Source organism: Elgaria multicarinata, chromosome 3 (genome assembly GCF_023053635.1).
Source record: "Elgaria multicarinata webbii isolate HBS135686 ecotype San Diego chromosome 3, rElgMul1.1.pri, whole genome shotgun sequence".
In the NCBI taxonomy this organism is placed as follows: Eukaryota; Metazoa; Chordata; class Lepidosauria; order Squamata; family Anguidae; genus Elgaria; species Elgaria multicarinata.
Window position 1 is genome coordinate 27059079 of NC_086173.1, and position 19421 is coordinate 27078499.

The window sequence follows — 19421 nt, forward strand, 5'->3', positions numbered from 1 at the left end:
TCTCAAATTTCCTTCATTCAGTTTTTGAATACATCAAAAGAGTGCTGGAATGCGCTACAAGCTGTATATCAAAGAGAAACAGCGGGCAGTAAAGTAATTCTAACCCGGAAGCTGTATGGAATGAAGCTGAAACCAGGGGAGTCTATGTCAAACCATTTGAAAAGCATGAGAGAAATCTTCAATCAACTCAGGGCACGAGGGATGGAGTTTACAACTATACACCAAGTCTATGTGATTTTGTCAAGTCTTGATTCATCGTACGACGCGGTTGTCACCATGATGGAAAGTCAAGAGGAGAAAAATTTAACCCTCGAGTATGTAGCTGGAAAACTACTGGAAACCTATGAAAGAAGACAAGCTTCAAAACAACAGAGCCTTAAACATCCTGTGGCTGAATTTCAACAAAGCCATAAAACTTCTGATGTGGTGGCTGCATTAAAGGCAAGGAAATGCTTTAACTGTGGTTCCACAGAACACTTAAGGCAGGATTGCAACAACAAGAAGAAGAAGCTGTTGACAGCAAAGTGGAGAGAAGAAAACAACATGAATGAAGCTGAATCAACAAAGAAGTGTCTTCTAGCAAGAGTCAAAGAGACAATGAATCCTTGGTTTTTGGACTCTGGGGCTTCAATAAGTATGGCAAAAGACAAACTTTCATTTGTAACCTTGGAAACTTCTACTTCAAAGCAAAAGTGTGTTACCCTTGCAAATGGAACAAAAATCCAGATTTGTGGTGTGGGTAATGTATATTTTGATTGTCTGGGAGTTGAACTACAAAGTGTTTTATATGTACCAGAATTAGAAACAAACCTTCTAAGTGTGTTTCAGTTAGCAGAAATGGGGTATGAGGTTTGTTTTACTGAAGAAAATTGTACTATAAAACAGGGAAACAAGGTGTGTGTGCAGGGAATAATGAAAGAATCTTTGTATGTGATTAATACTTGTACAAAAAATGAAGTTGTAGCCAGCAAAGTCACAACAAAAACAATAGCCAATTGCAAACCACACCAAGAGTGTATCCATTTAACTCATAAAAGGTTTGGTCATGCTAACTATAAAATAATTTCTAAGATTCCAGAATTGTGTGAAGGGGTGAAAATCAAACCATGTTCTAACTATGTAGAATGTAATGTATGCAGTGAAACCAAGTGTCATAAGTCAAACATTCCAAAACATAGTGAGAGAACAACAAAAAGAATTTTTGAATTAATTCATGCAGATCTTGCAGGTCCTTTTGAGACAAGTCAAGGAGGAAACAGATTTTTCTTGTCTATTGTTGATGATTACAGTAGATTTGGATTTGTGTATGTGTTAAAACAGAAGAGTGAAACTTTTGGAAAGTTTAAAGCCTTTGTTAAGTGGAGTAAAAATAGATTTAAAGAACCTATAGCTAATCTAAGAACGGACCGGGGAGGTGAATTTCTCAGCAACCAATTAAAAAAATTCCTCAGTGATGAGGGTATACAACATGACCTTACTGCTCCATATTCACCATTTCAAAATGGAGTTGCAGAAAGGAAAAACAGAACCTTGCAAAACATGTTAAGAGCTCTATTGAAAGAGTCAGGATTGTCTGATCTGTTCTGGGCAGAAGCTTTGTCCACCTCAAATTATTTGTTAAACAGGCTTTACCACTCTGTACATGAAAAAACCCCATATGAAATGTTTTACAAAAGAAAACCTAGAGTGTCACATATACGGGTTTTTGGAAGTAAATGTTTTGCTCATGTTCAGAAAGAAAACAGACCAGGAAAACTAGCTCAAAGAGGTTTGGAATGTAAACTGTTGGGATATGATACACAAACAAAAGGCTATCGTTTGTGGTCTCCATATCACAAAAGTGTAATTGTGAGCAGAGATGTAGTTTTTCATGAACAAATGCAGGAAACAAAACAGTATGTAAGTTTGCCTGTAGAACAGAAAGCTGTAGAAACAGAAGAAATTCCTGAACAATCTCAGCAAGAGAGGGAGGGGGAAGAAACTGTAAAGGAGGAAACTATGCCTGTAACTATGCCAAGACGATCAGAAAGGGAACGCAAAGCTCCAATTCGTTACTCAGATGAATACCAAAGCAAACAGGTTTCTCATAGAGCTTTACTAATAGCCTATGAACCTACTTCATTTGAGGAAATTCAGGAAATGGAACCTACAGAAGCTCAGGGCTGGCATGAAGCAATGTCAGAGGAAATCAGAGCAATGGAAAAAAATGAAACGTGGGAGCTAGTACCTTTACCTGAAGGTCGTAAAGCCATTACCTGTAAATGGGTATTCAAAGTAAAACAAAATGAGAAAGGACAGGTGGAACGTTACAGAGCAAGATTGGTAGCAAGAGGATTTGCTCAAAAATATCTAATAGATTTTGAAGAAGTTTATGCACCTACAACAAAATACTCAAGTGTAAAACTTTTGTTAAAAATTGCAGCAGAAAAACAATTGAATGTATTTCATTTTGACATCAAAACAGCTTTCTTATATGGAGATTTAACTGAGGAAATTTACATGACTCAACCAAAAGGTTTTGTTAAAAATCCAGGGTTAGTTTGTAAATTGAAAAAATCCATATATGGTTTGAGGCAAGCAGCAAGGTGTTGGAATAAGAAACTGGACAATGTATTGATCAAAATGGGTTTTAAACAAAGCAAAGCTGATCATTGTTTGTACACAAAACAGGATGGTTCAAATGTAGTGTATTTGCTGATTTATGTAGATGATTTGTTACTGGTTTTTAACGAAGAAGAACAGAAAAACACATTTGTAAACCAGCTGCAAAGACATTTTGAGTTAAAAGACCTTGGTTCAGTGAAAAGTTATTTGGGAATGCAAATTTCAAAAGATTCTAACACAGGGTCATTTCTGATTGAACAAAGTGGCAAAATTAAAAAATTGCTGGAAGAACACAGCATGGAGAATTGTAAAATTGTTGCCACTCCTATGGTCACTGATTTTCAAAATCAGACAGACAGTACTGAAATGGAAGACATACAGAAATATCAGAGTGTGATTGGAAGTTTACTTTATCTAGCAAACCTAAGTAGACCAGATATTACATTTGCTGTAAATCTTTTAAGCAGAAAAATGACAAAACCTTCTGTAACTGATTGGACAGCTGTAAAACGTGTATTGAGATATCTAAAAGGTACAATCAATCACAAATTGGAAATATCTACACACAAAGATGGAAATTTCTGTGTTTATGCAGATGCTGACTGGGCTAACGCAATTGATAGAAAGTCTACCAGTGGAGCAGCATTCTTTTACAATCAATCTTTGATTGATTGGTATACAAGAAAACAAAATTGTGTAGCAACCTCTAGTGCAGAAGCAGAATATATCAGTTTATCTCTGGCTTGTAATGAGATTGAGTGGTATAAACAATTATTTGCTGATCTAAGGTTGGAAATTGAGACACCAGTAACCATATTTGAGGATAATCAGGCATGTATTAGTATGGCTACATCTGAAAAGTGTAAACCAAGAACTAAACATGTGGATGTTCGTTATTCTCATGTGAAAGATATAATTCAGAAGGGCTGGATTAAGCTTGAATATTGTCCATCTGAAATGATGTTGGCTGATTTATTCACAAAACCAGTATCAATGGTAAAACACAAAGAGATGCTTTTAAAGCTGGGTCTCAGATTGTAACACAATTTAAACAACATGCGCAAGAGGAGGACTGTTAAGTATATGAAAAGAAATACTTGCTTAGTCATTAAAATTGTGTGTGTATGGCTATCTCAGGGTTAAACAGAGAAAGACTATCTGTGGGCAATTACCTTGAGATAGAGGCTGTTCTGGGAACCTTGCCAAGATTCTAAGTTAGCCTCATCACAGCTGTATGTAATGTAGATAAGAATTGTGTAAGATGTGTATATAGTTTCTCACTTTGTAAAATGGAACTGATCACTGCTTACTGATCACTGCTCTCTGTGTATGCCTCAGTGTGCTGATCTGAACTGATCTGAATTGAACTGCACAGAAGCCTGAAGGAAATAAACCAGCTCTGCTGTGTAAGACCTGCGTAATGTGTGTTTGTTTCTGAGCACAAACAGAGTTCCAGAGAGAGAAAAGTTCTGGCACAATAACCCAACAGGGAGATCTCTAAAAATCCAGTGCAGACACCCTATTTATTTATTTATTTACAACATTTATATACCACTCAATTAACACTGATTCCAGAGTGGTGAATATAGATATAAACAGTACAAGAAAGAAGATTAAAAAACTCAAATTAAAATTACTCAATTTAAAAACAAAGGAGCCAGAAAAAACAGTGGCTAGTCAGTTGGGAAAGGTTTCTCAAAACAGAGATTTATTTATTTATTGCAGTAACTGAAGCTCCCTGGACAGTTCACAAAGATTAAAACCATTCAGTATAAAACGAACAGTATAAAAACATGATATGAAATACAAATTTAAAACAGCAAAGTTAAAATTAAATGTATAGACTGTTAAAATACTGGGAGAATAAAAAGGTCTTCACCTGGCATCTGAAAGAATATCATGTATATGCAGGTGAACATCCTTAGGGAGCTCATTCCACAGCCGAGGTGCCATAGCAGCGAAGGCCCTCCTCCTGGTCACCACCTGCCTCACTTCCTTTGGCAGGGGCTCACGGAGAAGGACCCCTGAGGATGACCTTAGGTACATATGGGAGGAGGCATTCCTTCAGATAGCCTGGCCCCAAGCTGTTTAGGGTTTTAAATGTTAATACCAGCACTTTGAATCAGGCCCGGATGTTTTCAGGAGGAGTCGGAAGCAGCCTGGTGTTGGCGCCTGCCTGACCTCCAGGGGCAGAGAGTTCCACAGAGAAGGGGCCACTACAATTAAGGCTGTTCTCCTGGTGGATTCCAATCAGGCCACAGGTCCACGTAGAACCACCAGGAGCATGTGCTCCGATGACCTCAGTGCTAGGGCAGGATGGTGAGGGAGAGGGTGCCCTCTTAGGTATCCCCCTTGAGTAGAGCCCTTCTGTTGACAGAAGGCAGATGCTAGATCCAACAATCTGAGTTCAATAGGGTTTACTCCTAGGTTGGTAGATGTAAGGTTGCAGCTGCAGCCCAAATCTAGCATTAAGGATAGAGTGGAATAGCATGGAGGGAAGAACCACTACCCCAAGGTAAAATAGATTTGTAAATGCCACTCAACATAATACATGCACAATAAGCTTCATACCGCCTTCTGATAATGTCTGTACAAGAGCCTGAGTCATGGCTTTGAAACAGCTGGCAATGGTTAAATGCTGGTGGGGCTCAGAAAGCACAACAGTTGCAAGTGTGGGTGGTGATTAGCATTGGGAGATTAGCGGTTGCCTTATTAACTTTTGAAGAGCAGACTTCAGAGAAATGGGTTTGCTTGGGATTGATTTCATCGCTTCTCCTAAAATGCAATGCCTAGTTGAGTTCTGGTCTTTGACCTTGATGCTATCAAATGGCTTGGAAAGCATGTGAGGCACGTTGGACTCATCTTTTACCAGGAGGAAGGTGAGTGAAAGCTTTGTAAGATATGTACAGTATGTATGTATGTTGTTGTTGTTTATTCGTTCAGTCGTTTCCGACTCTTCGTGACTTCATGGACCAGCCCACGCCAGAGCTTTCTGTTGGCTGTCGCCACCCCTAGCTCCCCCAAGGTCAAGTCTGTCACCTCCAGAATATCATCCATCCATCTTGCCCTTGGTCGGCCCCTCTTCCTTTCGCCTTCCACTTTCCCTAGCATCAGCCTCTTCTCCAGGGTATCCTGTCTTCTCACTATGTGGCCAAAGTACTTCAGTTTTGCCTTTAATACCATTCCCTCAAGTGAGCAGTCTGGCTTTATTTCCTGGAGTATGGACTGGTTTGATCTTCTTGCAGTCCACGGCCCTCTCAGAATTTTCCTCCAACACCACAGTTCAAAAGCATCTATCTTCCTTCGCTCAGCTTTCCTTATGGTCCAGCTCTCGCAGCCATAGGTTACCACGGGGAATACCATTGCTTTAACTATGCGGACCTTTGTTGTCAGTGTGGTGACTCTGCTCTTAACTATTTTATCAAGAACCCAAGTACATAATCCTCCTCCTCTCCATTTTATCCTCACAACAACAACCCTGTGAGGTGGGTTGGGCTGAGAGTCTGTGACTGGCCCAAAGTCACCCAGTGGGTGGCCAGGTGGGGACGAACCCGGATCTCAAGACTCCCAGTCCAACATTTTAGCCACTACACCACACAGGCTCTCACAATATGTGCTGGGTGTGCTTCTGCTGCTCTCTGCAAAAATGACACAGGGCTGGTAGTTGTTTTTAAGAGTTGAACGTAGCACAGGAGAGGCAATGGTCTGGCCTGGGCTGTTTCTTTTTGTCTAGGAGTAGCACTAAGCCAGAGTTTCCTGGATATTGTCCTGCCCATAGAAATGCACCTTCCTGTACTATTTTTCTGCCTTTTCAGGGTGGGTACTCAAAAGGCATGAACATGTTGCTGAAGTTTTTTTCCAGATTTTTTAAATTCACTCTTTATAGGCACAACATGTATCTTGTATTTGGGTCTCCATGTCAGACTACAAACATGTGAGAATTAACCATAAGTGAGGCCTAGGCCTAATCTGCACCAAGCAGGATATTGCACTATGAAAGCGGTATATAAAAGGCAGGAGCCACACCAAGCAGGAAATAACAGTATGAAAGTGGTATATGGTGTGTGTTAATGGACCCCATCAGCAGGGCTGGCGCTACCACTAAGGCCAGTCAGGCGGTGGCCTAGAGCGCAGAGGCGGCTGGGGCGCTGGAACTGAGTAGGAAAGAACGGCAAATTCAGCTGCTCTCCCCACCCCGCTCCTCCTCCGGAAGGTTTTTTCTCTTCACGCAGCCGCTCTCTCCTCCTATCTCAAGCTCACAGCAGCCCCACCAGAAATAGGGGGTGGGGGGAGCACCCACAGGAGGCAGCAGAGCAGGAAACAGCAGTGAATTCAGCTGCTCTGCCCCCCCCGCACTCTTCTCCTGCCTAGGAGGGCCCGGGGCTTCTTTCCTGTTGGAGCCAGCTGCTTGCTCCCTCCCTCTGCCAGAGCTGCTCCCTCCTATAAGCTGCCCCAGCCGACCTCTTGAGATAGTTGCTGCACAAGGTGGGAGCAGCAGCCGTGAGGCAGAGAGGAAGGAGCACGCGGAGGACGGCGGGTGGCAGAGCAGCTGCTAAGAACAGCGGCCGGCTGGCTGGGTAGGGAGCAGGACTGCTTGTGCTGCTGCAAGGTATCACCAGGCTCCCTTCCCCCGTCAGGAGTTGCAGGCTGGGCCATCTCCCCTCTGAGCTGCTGCCCTCCTGTCCTAATCAGCCTGGCAGCTACTGTGAGGCTTGGGGGGGGGGGTTTGGAGAGAGAGAGAGAGATGCTGTGGGTCCGTGTGTGTGCTCCCCCCCACCAAATCTGGACTACAGCAGGATGGGGAGAGAAAAGGGGAGGGAAAGAGAATTGCAATTCCCCAGGTCCTTCCTGGCTAAAGAGGATTCAGCAGCACCTTTTCTGGAGTGCTTGCTGAAACAATTCCTATCTGCCCTCACTTATTTTAGGGTGTCCAACCCCCTTTTTTCAAGCCATTCTTTTGGTAAACATAATATGTGTGTATCTTGTGTCACCTTAAAAACAGAGCTGCAGCACAATCCAAAATATGTCTACTCAAAAGTAAGCCCCACTGAGATCAATAGAACTTACCCTGAGGTAAATGTGCATAGGATTCAGCCTAAAAAAGAAGAGAGGGGTCAAACTGGACAAAGCAGGCATTACTTGAAAGCCGTACATAGCAGTTATGTCTTCTTTTTTATTTGTACTCAGAACTAGGCCCAGGGGCCATGATCCAGATCTTAAAAGCCCTCCTATCCTCCATGCTAGGGTCCTAATCTGAATTTGGGAGTGGCGGTGCATGTACTATAGAATAAAATATGGGGGATGTAGCTGCTAAATATAGATTTAAAGCAATGTATGTTTTGGCCTAGAATGATACATGAAATGTGTGATTGCATTTCACCGATCTTTTTGGTGGGCAGGGAGGAGGGAAGGTGTGTGTGGAGGGTCTGACAGGGACTGCAGCATGCAGAGAGGGGGGAGAGTTAGCCCTTTCCCCATGCTACTGTGCTTTTCTACATGAGGCATTTATCATGCACTCATCATTCCTCACAGTTGTTTAGGAGTCCCTTAGACAGTGATATGAGCCTCTAGTTTCACTTCTTTGGAGGGTTTTTGTTTTGTTTTTTAGGGCAGGGCAAATGTGGCATTTGATTGTGAAAGCGAAAGGAAGCATAGAATCATAGAATAGTAGAGTTGGAAGAGACCTATAAGGTAGGGTGACCATATTTTGGTAACCAAAAAGGAGGACAACATGGTCACCCCCAAGGGGGCGTGTCCAGTACCAAGGGGGCATGCCCACCCGAACATAGCCTTGGTCACATGTCTGATTTTACAGCACACATTTAAGACAAATCTGTTCTACATAACATCTTAATGTTAAAATCACTGAAATAAAGAACAAGTGAGAGATTCAATGTATCTGAAATTAACTTCACTCACTCCTACTTTTGTAGGTTTTGCTGTACTTTGAAGCTTTTGCTATACTTTGTGTGTTACATTCTCCCCTACCCTCAAATATCTTTTCTGACTGTATCTTCACTCATTGCAAGCTGCTGTTGTTGTTAACAGGGTTTGCTACTGCCCCCAGATCTATTTCAAATTTGGTACGGCTAAAGCCCTACCTAAAAGCTTTCATGGTGCCAACTTTCAGCTCTTTATCTTTAAAAATGACAGTTTAAAAAATAATAATTTTAAAAGCTCATTTAAAAAAAAATCCTAAAAAATCAATGGATGAACAGATCTGTTTCAAATTTGGTGTGGCTAAAGCTCTACCTAAATCCTATCATGGTACAAAGTTTCATCTCTTTATCTTTAAAAATGACGATTTAAAAAATAATATTTTAAAAACCTCAATTTAAAAAAAAATTCTAAAAAATCAATGGATGAACGGATCTGTTTCAAATTTGGTATGAGTAAAGCCCTTCCTAAGAGCTACCATTGTGCCAAGTTTCATGTCTTTATCTTAAAAAATGATGGAGTTATAAGCATTTTTGTTAATTCCCATTAGAGCTGCCCTTTGAAAGAAAATCCGGATTTCCCCTCCCCCTCCCAGATTTGCCATCAAAAACCCGAACAAATCCGGGCAGGTCCAGTCATATGGTCACCCTATATAAGGCCATCGAGTCCAACCCCCCACTCAATGCAGGAATTCACTTCAAAGCATACCCGACAGATGGTTGTTCAGCTGCCTCTCAAAGGCCTCTAGTGTGGGAGAGCCCCCAACCTCCCTAGGTAACTGGTTCCACTGTTGTACTGCTCTAACAGGGATTTTTTCCTGATGTTCAGCCAGAATCTGGCTTCCTGTAACTTGAGCCCATTATTCTGTGTCCTGCACTCTGGGATGATAGCGAAGAGATCCCGGCCCTCTTCTGTGTGTCAACCTTTCAAGTATTTGAGGAGTGCTATCATGTCTCTCCTCAGGCTTCTCAAGGCTAAACATCGCCTCTATTTCCTCTCCCCTCCGGGACACTCGTTCCTCTCCTGTCTGCACCCTCTCTCCCTCTTCTACCCCAACTCATAGGGGCACTTCTCTCTCTTCCTTCCCCTGGGGCTTCCCCCACGCCAACCCTTCTTTTCTTCTGCCCTTGTGACAGTTTCCCACCTCTTTTCTCCTTCGTCTCCTGTCTTCTGCCAATACCCCCTTCATGACCTTCCAGAGATGTTCTTAGTTCCAGATCTCCTACATTCCCCCAAGTTCTCCAAATCTTGCCAGCCAGCCCTCTCTTATGCTAGGCTCGCAGCCACCCCTCGTCCTCCCTGTATCCACCCCAGAAGTCTCTCCCCCTGACCTCATTCCATTCTTTGCTCAGCAGCACACAGGGCAGTCTTTTAAAATCATTATTAGGACATTTGATGTATAAAATGCATTTTTAAACAAATTAGCTATTTAAGAAAAAACATAATAAAAGGAAAATATAATAGTTCAGAAACTCTTCTTGAACAGCTGAATAGAAGTTGGCAACTTTGGGGAGGGGGTGCAAGTAGCTCGCCTTGCCTAGGGCGCAAAATAGTCTGGCACCGGCCCTGCCCAACAGTTGTCAGTGCACTTCAATACAGCTAGAAAGTCGTAGTGTGGCACCTGCCTTTTATATATTGCTTTCATAGTGTGATATCCTGCTTGAGTAGATTAGGCCCTGGTCCCCTTGAATTTTCCAGGTAACTGGAGCACAGCAATAGGCCAGGACATGGGCATCTCTTATATTTACCTTCTTCTAGAGTGCTTGTGAATGTGTGTTTCCATAAGAGCATAAGGTCCAGCCATCCTTGCATTCTGTTTCATACAATAGACACCCACATGCTTCCAGGAAGTCCACTAGCAGGACATGACGTCAGTAATGTTGTGGTATCATGAGGGCAGGACTTGGAATGGCAGAAGTGCAGGGCTTTGCTCAGCAGAATGAGCAAGGGGACTTCCAGATGCAGCAGGGCTGGCTTATCACATTTTGAAGTAAGTGAAGCAACAGACAACACCATGTAAAAGGGGTTGTTGTTTTTGAGCATTTGAAGTAAATGAAGTGATACACATTACCTTCTAAAGTGGAAGGGACCTGTAAGACCATTATGTCTAGATTCTAGAATGATCTAAGAGCATCACCGATGACATCAGTGTCAGAGAAGGGGGAAGCAGTTGCTTTTTTCAGATTCTTATTTATTGACAATGAACAACTCATTATGTTACAGAAATGCAATTAGCACCCCTCCCCCCCACACACAATCCGCCCCACACACACAGGTACTCCAGTCAGCTGAAACTAGGCTGACAACTGTTACCCAGAGGACTTTTTCTTCTACCATCGGCCAGACTATGGAATAGTCTGCAGGAAGAGATTTGTCAACTTAACACTCTTTCAAAGCTTAAGACAGCTGCAAAGACTAATCTCTTCCTGCAGGCCTACCCAGATGAATTTTAAACCTAAGAATTTAAGATGTTCTGTTATTTTAATATTGTATTGGTTCTATATGCTCTTTTAATCAGTAGTTGTTGTTGTCATAGCTGATGTAGGAAAAAACCAAACAATTGCTCTCAGTATAAATTTTTGTAATGTAGGACTAGGGTGATATTTAGCCAATTCCCAGATGGTCTGCTGAAAACAACCATGCCATCCTTCAATGAAAATTTGCATCTTGCTATAATAAATGGTCCCCGTTTACACTAGCTTGGACGGGGTGGTGGTGGATTCAGAATGAGGAAAAGAGTGGAAGCGAATGACAGGGCTGTCTTAAGATGTTTGTCTCAAGAGCTTGTCCTTCACTTGAGGTGAGATGACAGGGCTGGCTCAAGATCTTGTCCTTCACCATTTCCTTAGTCTGAGTCCCCCCCTCCCAAGTTAGCATAAAGGGGGACCTGAGGTAAAGCACAAGATGCCCCCATCCAATTCCATGCACAGAAGCCAATCACACCAGTAGCTAGAATTTACTTCAAGAGTCGTGGTGGAACAATGGCCTCCACCATACCCACTTGAGAGCAAAAACTTAGGGGAGGGGCCACACACTCAAGTCCAGTTTCGTTCATTCCTCCTTTCTGGTGTGCTTCTCCATTCATCTTCTGGAATAAAACCTTTAACAATAGCTAGCCTCTCTTCCATGCTAAGGTTGTGAGGGTACAGTAGATAGTTGTAAATGACAGAGGCCAAGCTAGCGCCAAAGATGGGCCCCAACCAGAAGATCTGTGGAAATACAGAGATGAAGAGCATGCTTTAAAAAACCAGTCATAAAAGCTTTGTTTCATCAGATCAGGTCAAACTGGTGATCTGTCTAATACAGAATCCATTTTACATCCTGTGTCAGATGCTTTATAACTAGGCCACCCACCAAGAAGTAGGGCTGCATCAAGACATTTTGCCACCTGAGGTGAACCAGGAAATGCCAACTGACCATCACTCCCCCCCCCCACCTTTGGTATGGTGAATGAAGCTGTGGTGAATGAAGTTTCCTGCTCGTCTTTATCTTCCTTCCCGCATAAGCCCTGATGGTGCAGCCATCTTGACTCACAATGCCTTGCTCTGATGAAGGCTGCTTACATTTCCCCTCTCAGCTAGAGCATTGGTCTGACTGGGCAAGATGGCCTCAGAGAGCTGTAGGAGCATTGTGGCTGTTTCTGGGGACCATGGCCATGATGTTACATCCTTCCCCAGAGTGAGGTATCGGGAGCAACCAGGTGAGATGGCCACGGGGAGCCCTGTAGGACTGCTGGCAACCACTTTGCCACAACTTTAAATCATTTGTGCCATTGCAGCAAAGTGATGGCAGTACTCCTAGGTAGTGGCTGTTAACCCAACTAAGGTTTTTCTTGGATAGATGATGTCTGGCTGTCTGGTTAGTGGCAGCAGCAGCAGGAAGCTGGTAGGAAGGGATGGGTGGCATGGAGGCAGCCGGCAGTGGGAAGGTGGTTAGCTGATACGCGCTTCACTGCTCAGTCAGTCAATCTGCCACCTGAGCCAAAAAGCTCAATTTGTCTTGTGGAAGGATCAACCTGCAGAAGAACAATCTGAAAACACTTCTATTCTACCTCTGGTGTACAAAATTGCTCTAGTTCAATCATTAAAGGCATCAATCATTAAAGGCACACAGCATGTGCATGCACATTACGTTCAATTCGTGTTGGGGCGAAAATTCGCCTGGGCCTACAGGGGCAACAGAGCCCCCACCCCCAATCTGACCCTAACAGGCCTAGGTAGATGTGCCCACACCAGAACAGGCCTGCGCCCAACTGCTCTTGAGCTTTCGAGAACAGTCAGGCATGGTTCTGCCCTGGCCTATGGCCTCTATGTCCTTTCCCCCAGCTGCGTTAATGGTGGCTGCCATTAACGCAGTGGGGGAAAATATGCAATTTCCCAGAGGCTAGGGAAATTGTGTTTCTCCCCTTGTCCTCTGCTGATGGGGGCCTTAAAGGCCCTATTAACAGTCTATTAAACTGTTAATAACAGTCTATTAAACTCCAGTTTAAATCACTCCAGTTTAAAAACTATCCTACTTTATAGAGGACAGTCCTCTTTTTGAAAGCATCTAGTCTAAGTCTGATTTAAAGATAAAATAACCCTACAGAGGGAGAGATGGGATGGGGCCTTGAACTTGCTCATCAACAGTGAGCACCTGGACAGCAGATTCAGCAGACACACAGGTCACCCGATTGTTAATATGTGAGGTGCAGCATTTTTTTTAAAAAATAAAATCTTTCTAAATGTGCATCTAGACATATACATTAGCATATATCGTATTTATGCAAATCTTTATCTTGTTTGGGTGTGTGTGTGTGTGTGTGTGTGATACATTTCCTGTTTTCAAAATGTGCATGTGACTGATTTAGCCCTTGTCAACATGGATCCTTTTCAGAACAAATCCCAGACTCTCCAGGGCTTGGTGGCCTATCCAAAATTGATCCACATTAGGCCTTTAGAGGAGTCAGGAACTGGCATGCGGTGATAACATCATTGCTGTGTCCAAGGTCTAGAAAGACATGTGTGTGTCCTTCAGCCTGCAAATGAGACCCTCGGAGCCATATTCCCCAAATCCTGCTACAGTTTTGGGGATGTAAACGGAACCCTCCCTGCCATTTCTACGAGGTAACGCACAATAGGAGGGGCAGTGGGGAAGGCTGTATTCATATCCTGAAAGCTGCAACAGGGTGTCTAAGACCTGGCACACAGTGATGATGTCAGTTCCATGCAGAAAAGGCGTAGAAGCCCAATCCAAGCCTAATCTGGAGTCATGACTCTTCACAGAATAGACTGGGGGTGAGCGAAAGTTTCCCATTCCTTGGCAGTGAGTTCTTCTCCAGCCAGATAACTAAAAGCCGAGGGACCGGAATTCTGGGATTAAAGGAAACCTGTGTAGTGTAGGCTGATAATTGCCTTGTAGAGCAGTAAAGCAGAACCTTACCCAGTGAGCCCTACTGAATGTTCCCATTATGACGGCAGGGCCAAAAGACCTAGCTGGATTTATGGAGCAGCCAGTATAATAAATCTGTTAAAGACAGAAAAGACATGTCATGAGTTTAGTTTTGCTGTGTTCTTCACACTGATTCTTCATGTATCCTTGCTCTCTCGCAGTCAGGTTCACTTCAAGTGTCCCACTAGGTTGGTTTTAGCTGGATAACCTTTTTCCAAGTCCTCCATGCAATGCCAGATTTCAACTCTGCTGCATCTACAACTTTCTGTGTCATTCATTATTGTCCTCTTCAGTTACATCGCCTGGCTGGGATCACCCTCAACCCAAAGAAGATGCTCTTGTCTGGCTCCCTCTAACAGATGTTTTTTTTTGGGGGGGGGGGTAAATGACATAATCTGAAGTACAGTTGAAATCAACTTGCTCCTACCCAGTTTTTTTCTCTCTGAATTTTGATGTTGAATATTCACCTTCTCCAGATATTAGAATACTCACCAAATATCTGATCTGGGTATTTGGCAGCCAGTGGTACTTGTTTTCAATATGTGATTTTTGCCTTTGGTATTTGATAGTATTTGATGGTTGACGTGTATTTAGTACCTGGCAGCTAGCAGACAATGCTATTTAGTTTTGATGATATTTTACCACTGGCATGCAATATTTGACCGATTTCATAGCTGACACAGAATGGCATTTAGTATTTGGTGATATTTGATAGCTCATTCACTTTCATGCTTGATATGAGCCAAAATCAAAACAATAAAGTGATGCCAAGAAAGCTAAAACACTTGAATTTCAAATTTCAAAACAGGATACATTTCTGGTTTTAAATTGTGAATTTAAATTTTATCCTAGCTTTTATGGCTGGCAGAACCCAACAACATCTCATTCGGAGCAAATATTAGAGTATTGCTGACCCTGATATAACTGGTTAGATCAGGTAATCAGCTAAGTAGCCCTTTCTTAGAGCTTCATCCTATGTACCTGCTTCCCTTGAATTATCCCCTACAGCGCTAAGCTGTTGCCGTTGTTGTTGTTGTTGCTACCGGGTGGCTAGATCCTTTGCATACCAGGAAATGGGTTTAAGGGGGAAATGTAAAAAAAATCATTAAAAAATCAATGGATGACCCATTCCGATTCAAATTTGATATGCTTAAAGCTCTCCTTAATATCTATTACTGTGCCAATTTTGATGTCTTTATCTTTAAAGCTTACGCAGATGTAAGCATTTGTTTAATTTTTCTTCAAATCCTGCTCCTGCGCCCCAGTGGCCGCTCAGAAAACAACAAATGATACGCTCGAAAACTAGTAACAAAATACAGCGAGGCTTTTGCCTTTGAAGCACAATTAAAGCAGGATGCATGGGAGTACTTCAAAATAAAAGCAGATTATAAACTGGAAAACTTCGGAGTCCTTTGCATTGATTACACAGTATAACACTGGTGTGATAAAGCTCTTATTCTTCTTTTCTACCTACTGGAGAATGGACTAAATAAAACTTCAAAAGGATTAAGTACAAGTTCCGATATTGGCCAATAATCCAGCTGCACTCTTTCTAGGGTAGCCATGTATCCTACTTACAGACAGCGGCCCTCTATTTGAATAACAGTCCATTCCAGGTCAGCTTAAAGATAAAGAACCATAAGGAGGGTTATGGCAGCCCATCAAGAGCACCTTGGCAGCAGACTGAGCAGGCACACAGGTCACTTGGTCCTAGGCCAGATCTATACCAAGCAGAATATAACACTATGAAAGCGGATTGAAACTGCTATATGGCATGTGTCATGGGCCCTAACAGTTGTCAGTGCACCTCAATACTGTTATAAAGCAGTAGTGTAGATCCTGCCCAAGTCTTCTCATCTATGGTGGGATGTACTGCATTTCTATTTCTACTTTCTTTCTGCTTCTATTTTTATTCTGCAGTAATTGTTTCTAAATGTGCAGGCAGACCTGTAAGTTAGCATATGCATATTTTATCCAAATCTCTGTTCTCTGAAGAAGCAAAAGTTCCTATCCCAGCTCATGAACTAGTCAGTCAATTAGGACTAAAGAAAAACATTGGAGGCCCACTGCTACCCACCTCAACATATGTTTACACATGTATTCATAGCTTCCTGAGAAATCAATGGAAACTGAAGAAAGCACTGAAAAGAACTATCCTATTATTTAGCTTCATCAGACGAGCATTTTATTTCACGCTTTCTACTGCCCACTTATGGATGTTCACGCGTCCTTTAGATGTCATTGTCCACCTCTCACATGCCTCCCGCTCCTTCTGCTCGTTTTTCCATTGCAAAATAGACCCCTTTTAATCTGACTTTTTTAAAAAAATGAAATGTGGCATGGTTTCCTGCTGTGTGCAGGAAAAGTGGTGTGATAAAAACAGCCCCTGAATGGGCCATGTGGTCTTTGTTTACTTCCTCTTTCCCCTTCGGGAAGAATGAGGAAGTAATGAGGGACAAAAGCAGGGACGGAGAACCGACGGTAAGGAAACGCAATTTCCCCCCGTTTGATGACACTCATTAAATCCGAATGCAATAATTTCCCAACATCCTTTGCACAACATAAGTTACCTCTGAAGGCTTTTATTGATAAAGTTAGGATAGGCCTATTTTATGTCTGGTTTCTGAGTGAAAAGGTGATAAACTATGTTTGGTACTGTGAGCTAGAATGGGGACCTTTGTTTTCTCCTCATGTCTTTTCCTTTCTGATGTCAGAAAGCCTCTATGATAAATTTCACTGGTCTTATCAAACAACGTTTGAGCTGGAAGGGGACTTCTGTTTCCTCCTCATGCCTTATCTTTTCTTATGTCAAAAAGCCTCTATGAGAAATTTCACAAGAAATTTGGCTTCTCAAATTTCCTCAGGGTTTTTGCCTGCAGGGTTTTACTTCCAAATTTGTTTCAAATTTCACTGTGTTGGCAAAACCTAGGAATGTATGGAACCTGCCCAGCTTCCAATCTCTGAATAACTGCACTAGCTTGTGAACCGCCCAGAGAGCTTTGGCTATTGGGTGGTATAGAAATGCAATAAATAAATAAATAAATAAATAAATAAATAAATACTATTTCCACAGATTTGGGGGGGGGGGTACCACTGAAATTCCATATTTTTTTTTAATCTGAGAAAGAACCTGAGGCAGATCCTCTCCCCCTTCCCCCGACCTCAATTCACTTCAGACTTTCCTTGAGGCATTTAAGAGTCAAGTAATTATGGTAGCTGTTTTAAAATTGCTCCCAAACTTCAATTGTTGTTGTCATTAATCCAAGAAAAAGACAACAAACTTTCATTCCCCCACCTCCCTTTCCCTCAGCATTTAGACTTTTTACTGGAGCCCTACTCCCTTGAAATAAGTAAAACTTTCTGTTAATAAAATAGTGAAAAATAATAATTTGGTTACTCACCCCGATGAGATGAGCCATTGAGACAGCCAGGCCAATAGACAACGCTGAAGTGTCCCTGCTGTCTGTCCTGCGCTTATCAGTAGCAGAGAAGATGCACATAACCACAGAGAAGGTTAGAATGGTTTCCACCACCAGTGCTTCACCTGGGGATATGTCAAAGGAGAGCTGCCAAGGGGTTAAAAAGGAATATATATCTGCTGTAGAACATCCCATCATCTCAATGGTGGGCCCTCATCTAATTCTAGGAATGGGTGAGACCTGCTGTATCAGGTCTTTCTGCCCCCTGTCCATCCAAATCTTCCCAATTCGTGACTCCCAGAACTGAATGAAGACCTAAATACAATTTGTGGTAGGAAATCCCCACATTTCTGAACCAAAAATGGCACAACATGCACACAGTTAGAAAATATGCAAGGAAAACAGTACATTTCTCAAACATGCACAAATATGCTTTAGTCGAGGGATACATGCATACAAAAATGTGTATATTTGAAAACGGGCACAAAACTCCGTACAGATTTCTGTACAGAAGAAAAGAAAAAAGCTTGTAGGGAACCAGGACAGTTCAAGCTTGGTGGCAGAAAAAAGAAAGAAAGAAAGAACCTGAATAGCTTGACAGGTTCGCCCATCCCTACCTTACACTGTGATCCTAAGCACAGACTCCCTCCTCTGTGTTGACACTTTTCTTTCACCCAGGGCTCGTGTTTATTATGCTCCTTTGCTAGGCCTAAGGTCAGTGAAAGAATGATGGATGGCATGCAAAGTTCTGTTTTCCAACCACAACTGTCTCTCTCTTGTAGGCCTGGCTGAAAATTAAAAACAGAAGAAAAGGTCCGCTCCACTAAGTCCCATTAACTATCACTGCTTAACAGCTATTTGCAGGTTTATCCTCCCAGATTTTGTCTATCCCTTCTTCAAAGACATCTCAGAGTTTAACTCCATGTTACAAATAAATGCATGGAAGAAAACTCAAATGGTTGCTTCTATGAGTTAAAAGCAGCTGCAGGAGGAGATGATTTTCAACAGACAAATGGTGCCTAACTCTTTCCTTGCCTACTACATTCCATGGTGACTGCAACACACACACACAAACAGAGAGAGAGAGAGAGAGAGAGAGAGAGAGAGAGAGAGAGAGAGAGAGAGAGAGAGAGAGAGAGATTTTACTCTCATGGATTTCTCTTTTCAAAAGCTGACAAAAAATGATTTGGGAAAACTAGATCCCAAAGTGCCCTACCTAAAACTCGGATGAAAAAAGCACCTCATAAATTACCAGCTTTCATTTAAATCTTTCCTGGGAACAAACCTGCTGTCTATGTCATGGGAGGCCTTTATAAGTTCTCATTTCCATCTGTTGTGCAATGTTGATGCAGCTTGTGCTCCGTATTGCAATCTAGGAACAAGCATCACTTTGCACCAGCCCTTACAGAATTGCCAATATTATTTACATTACTTCATTACATTTACATTATTATTTGCAGTACTGGGAAAAAGGCAGAATAAAATAATAATAATAATAATAATAATAATAATAATAATAATAATAATAATAAATTTCAAGAGTCCATCACAATAACCAATTCTTGGACAATGGAAAGACTTACATCATTAAGGGCTAATGTTTTACGGATGCCTCTGGGTGTCACAGCATAGATGAGTCCTGCACCAGCGGTGGCTCCCAAAAGCTGTAAGACCACATAGAACACCAAGCGGATGATGGAGATCTGATTCCCGACAAAGTAGGCAATGCTCACAGCTGGGTTGAGATGCGCACCACTGACATGACCAAATGCTTGAACCAGCGTGGCAATGGTTAGGCCGAAAGCCAATGAAACCTGAAGGACACTGGGGAATTCTAAGGGCCACTTGAAGGCTGAGCCCAGTGCAATGAACAAGAAGATCGCAGTGGCTATAAATTCACACACAACAGCCTGGGCAAACTTTACAGTGAGAAATTCATGTTGTCTTTGTGGAGCAGCAGCCATTGCCACATCAGAGGAGAGGTAGGTTCAAAGGAGATGATGATGTGGAATATTATCCTGCCTCGTAGGC

General features: G+C 42.4%; 1 protein-coding gene across 1 annotated transcript; it reads right to left on the reverse strand.

Moving 5' to 3' along the window:
• Positions 1 to 11264: 11264 nt before the first annotated feature.
• Positions 11265 to 19421, reverse strand: LOC134394366 (aquaporin-5-like). Its single transcript, XM_063119759.1, has 4 exons — positions 18974 to 19421; positions 17373 to 17537; positions 13963 to 14046; positions 11265 to 11750 (listed from the first exon to the last, which is right to left on the reverse strand). The coding sequence occupies exons 1-4, from the start codon at positions 19352 to 19354 to the stop codon at positions 11577 to 11579; spliced, it is 804 nt and encodes a 267-aa protein (XP_062975829.1). The 5' UTR covers positions 19355 to 19421; the 3' UTR covers positions 11265 to 11576.

What these genes read in the sequence shown, in the direction of transcription:
- LOC134394366 (XM_063119759.1), bottom strand. Translation starts at nt 19,354, where the DNA reads ATGGCTGCTGCTCCACAAAGACAACATGAATTTCTCACTGTAAAGTTT. An exon ending in CAATGGCTCATCTCATCGGG is followed by an intron (nt 14,047 to 17,372) that starts GTGAGTAACCAA and finishes TGTCTTTAACAG; the next exon opens with ATTTATTATACTGGCTGCTC. An exon ending in CATTCAGTAGGGCTCACTGG is followed by an intron (nt 11,751 to 13,962) that starts GTAAGGTTCTGC and finishes GTATTTCCACAG; the next exon opens with ATCTTCTGGTTGGGGCCCAT.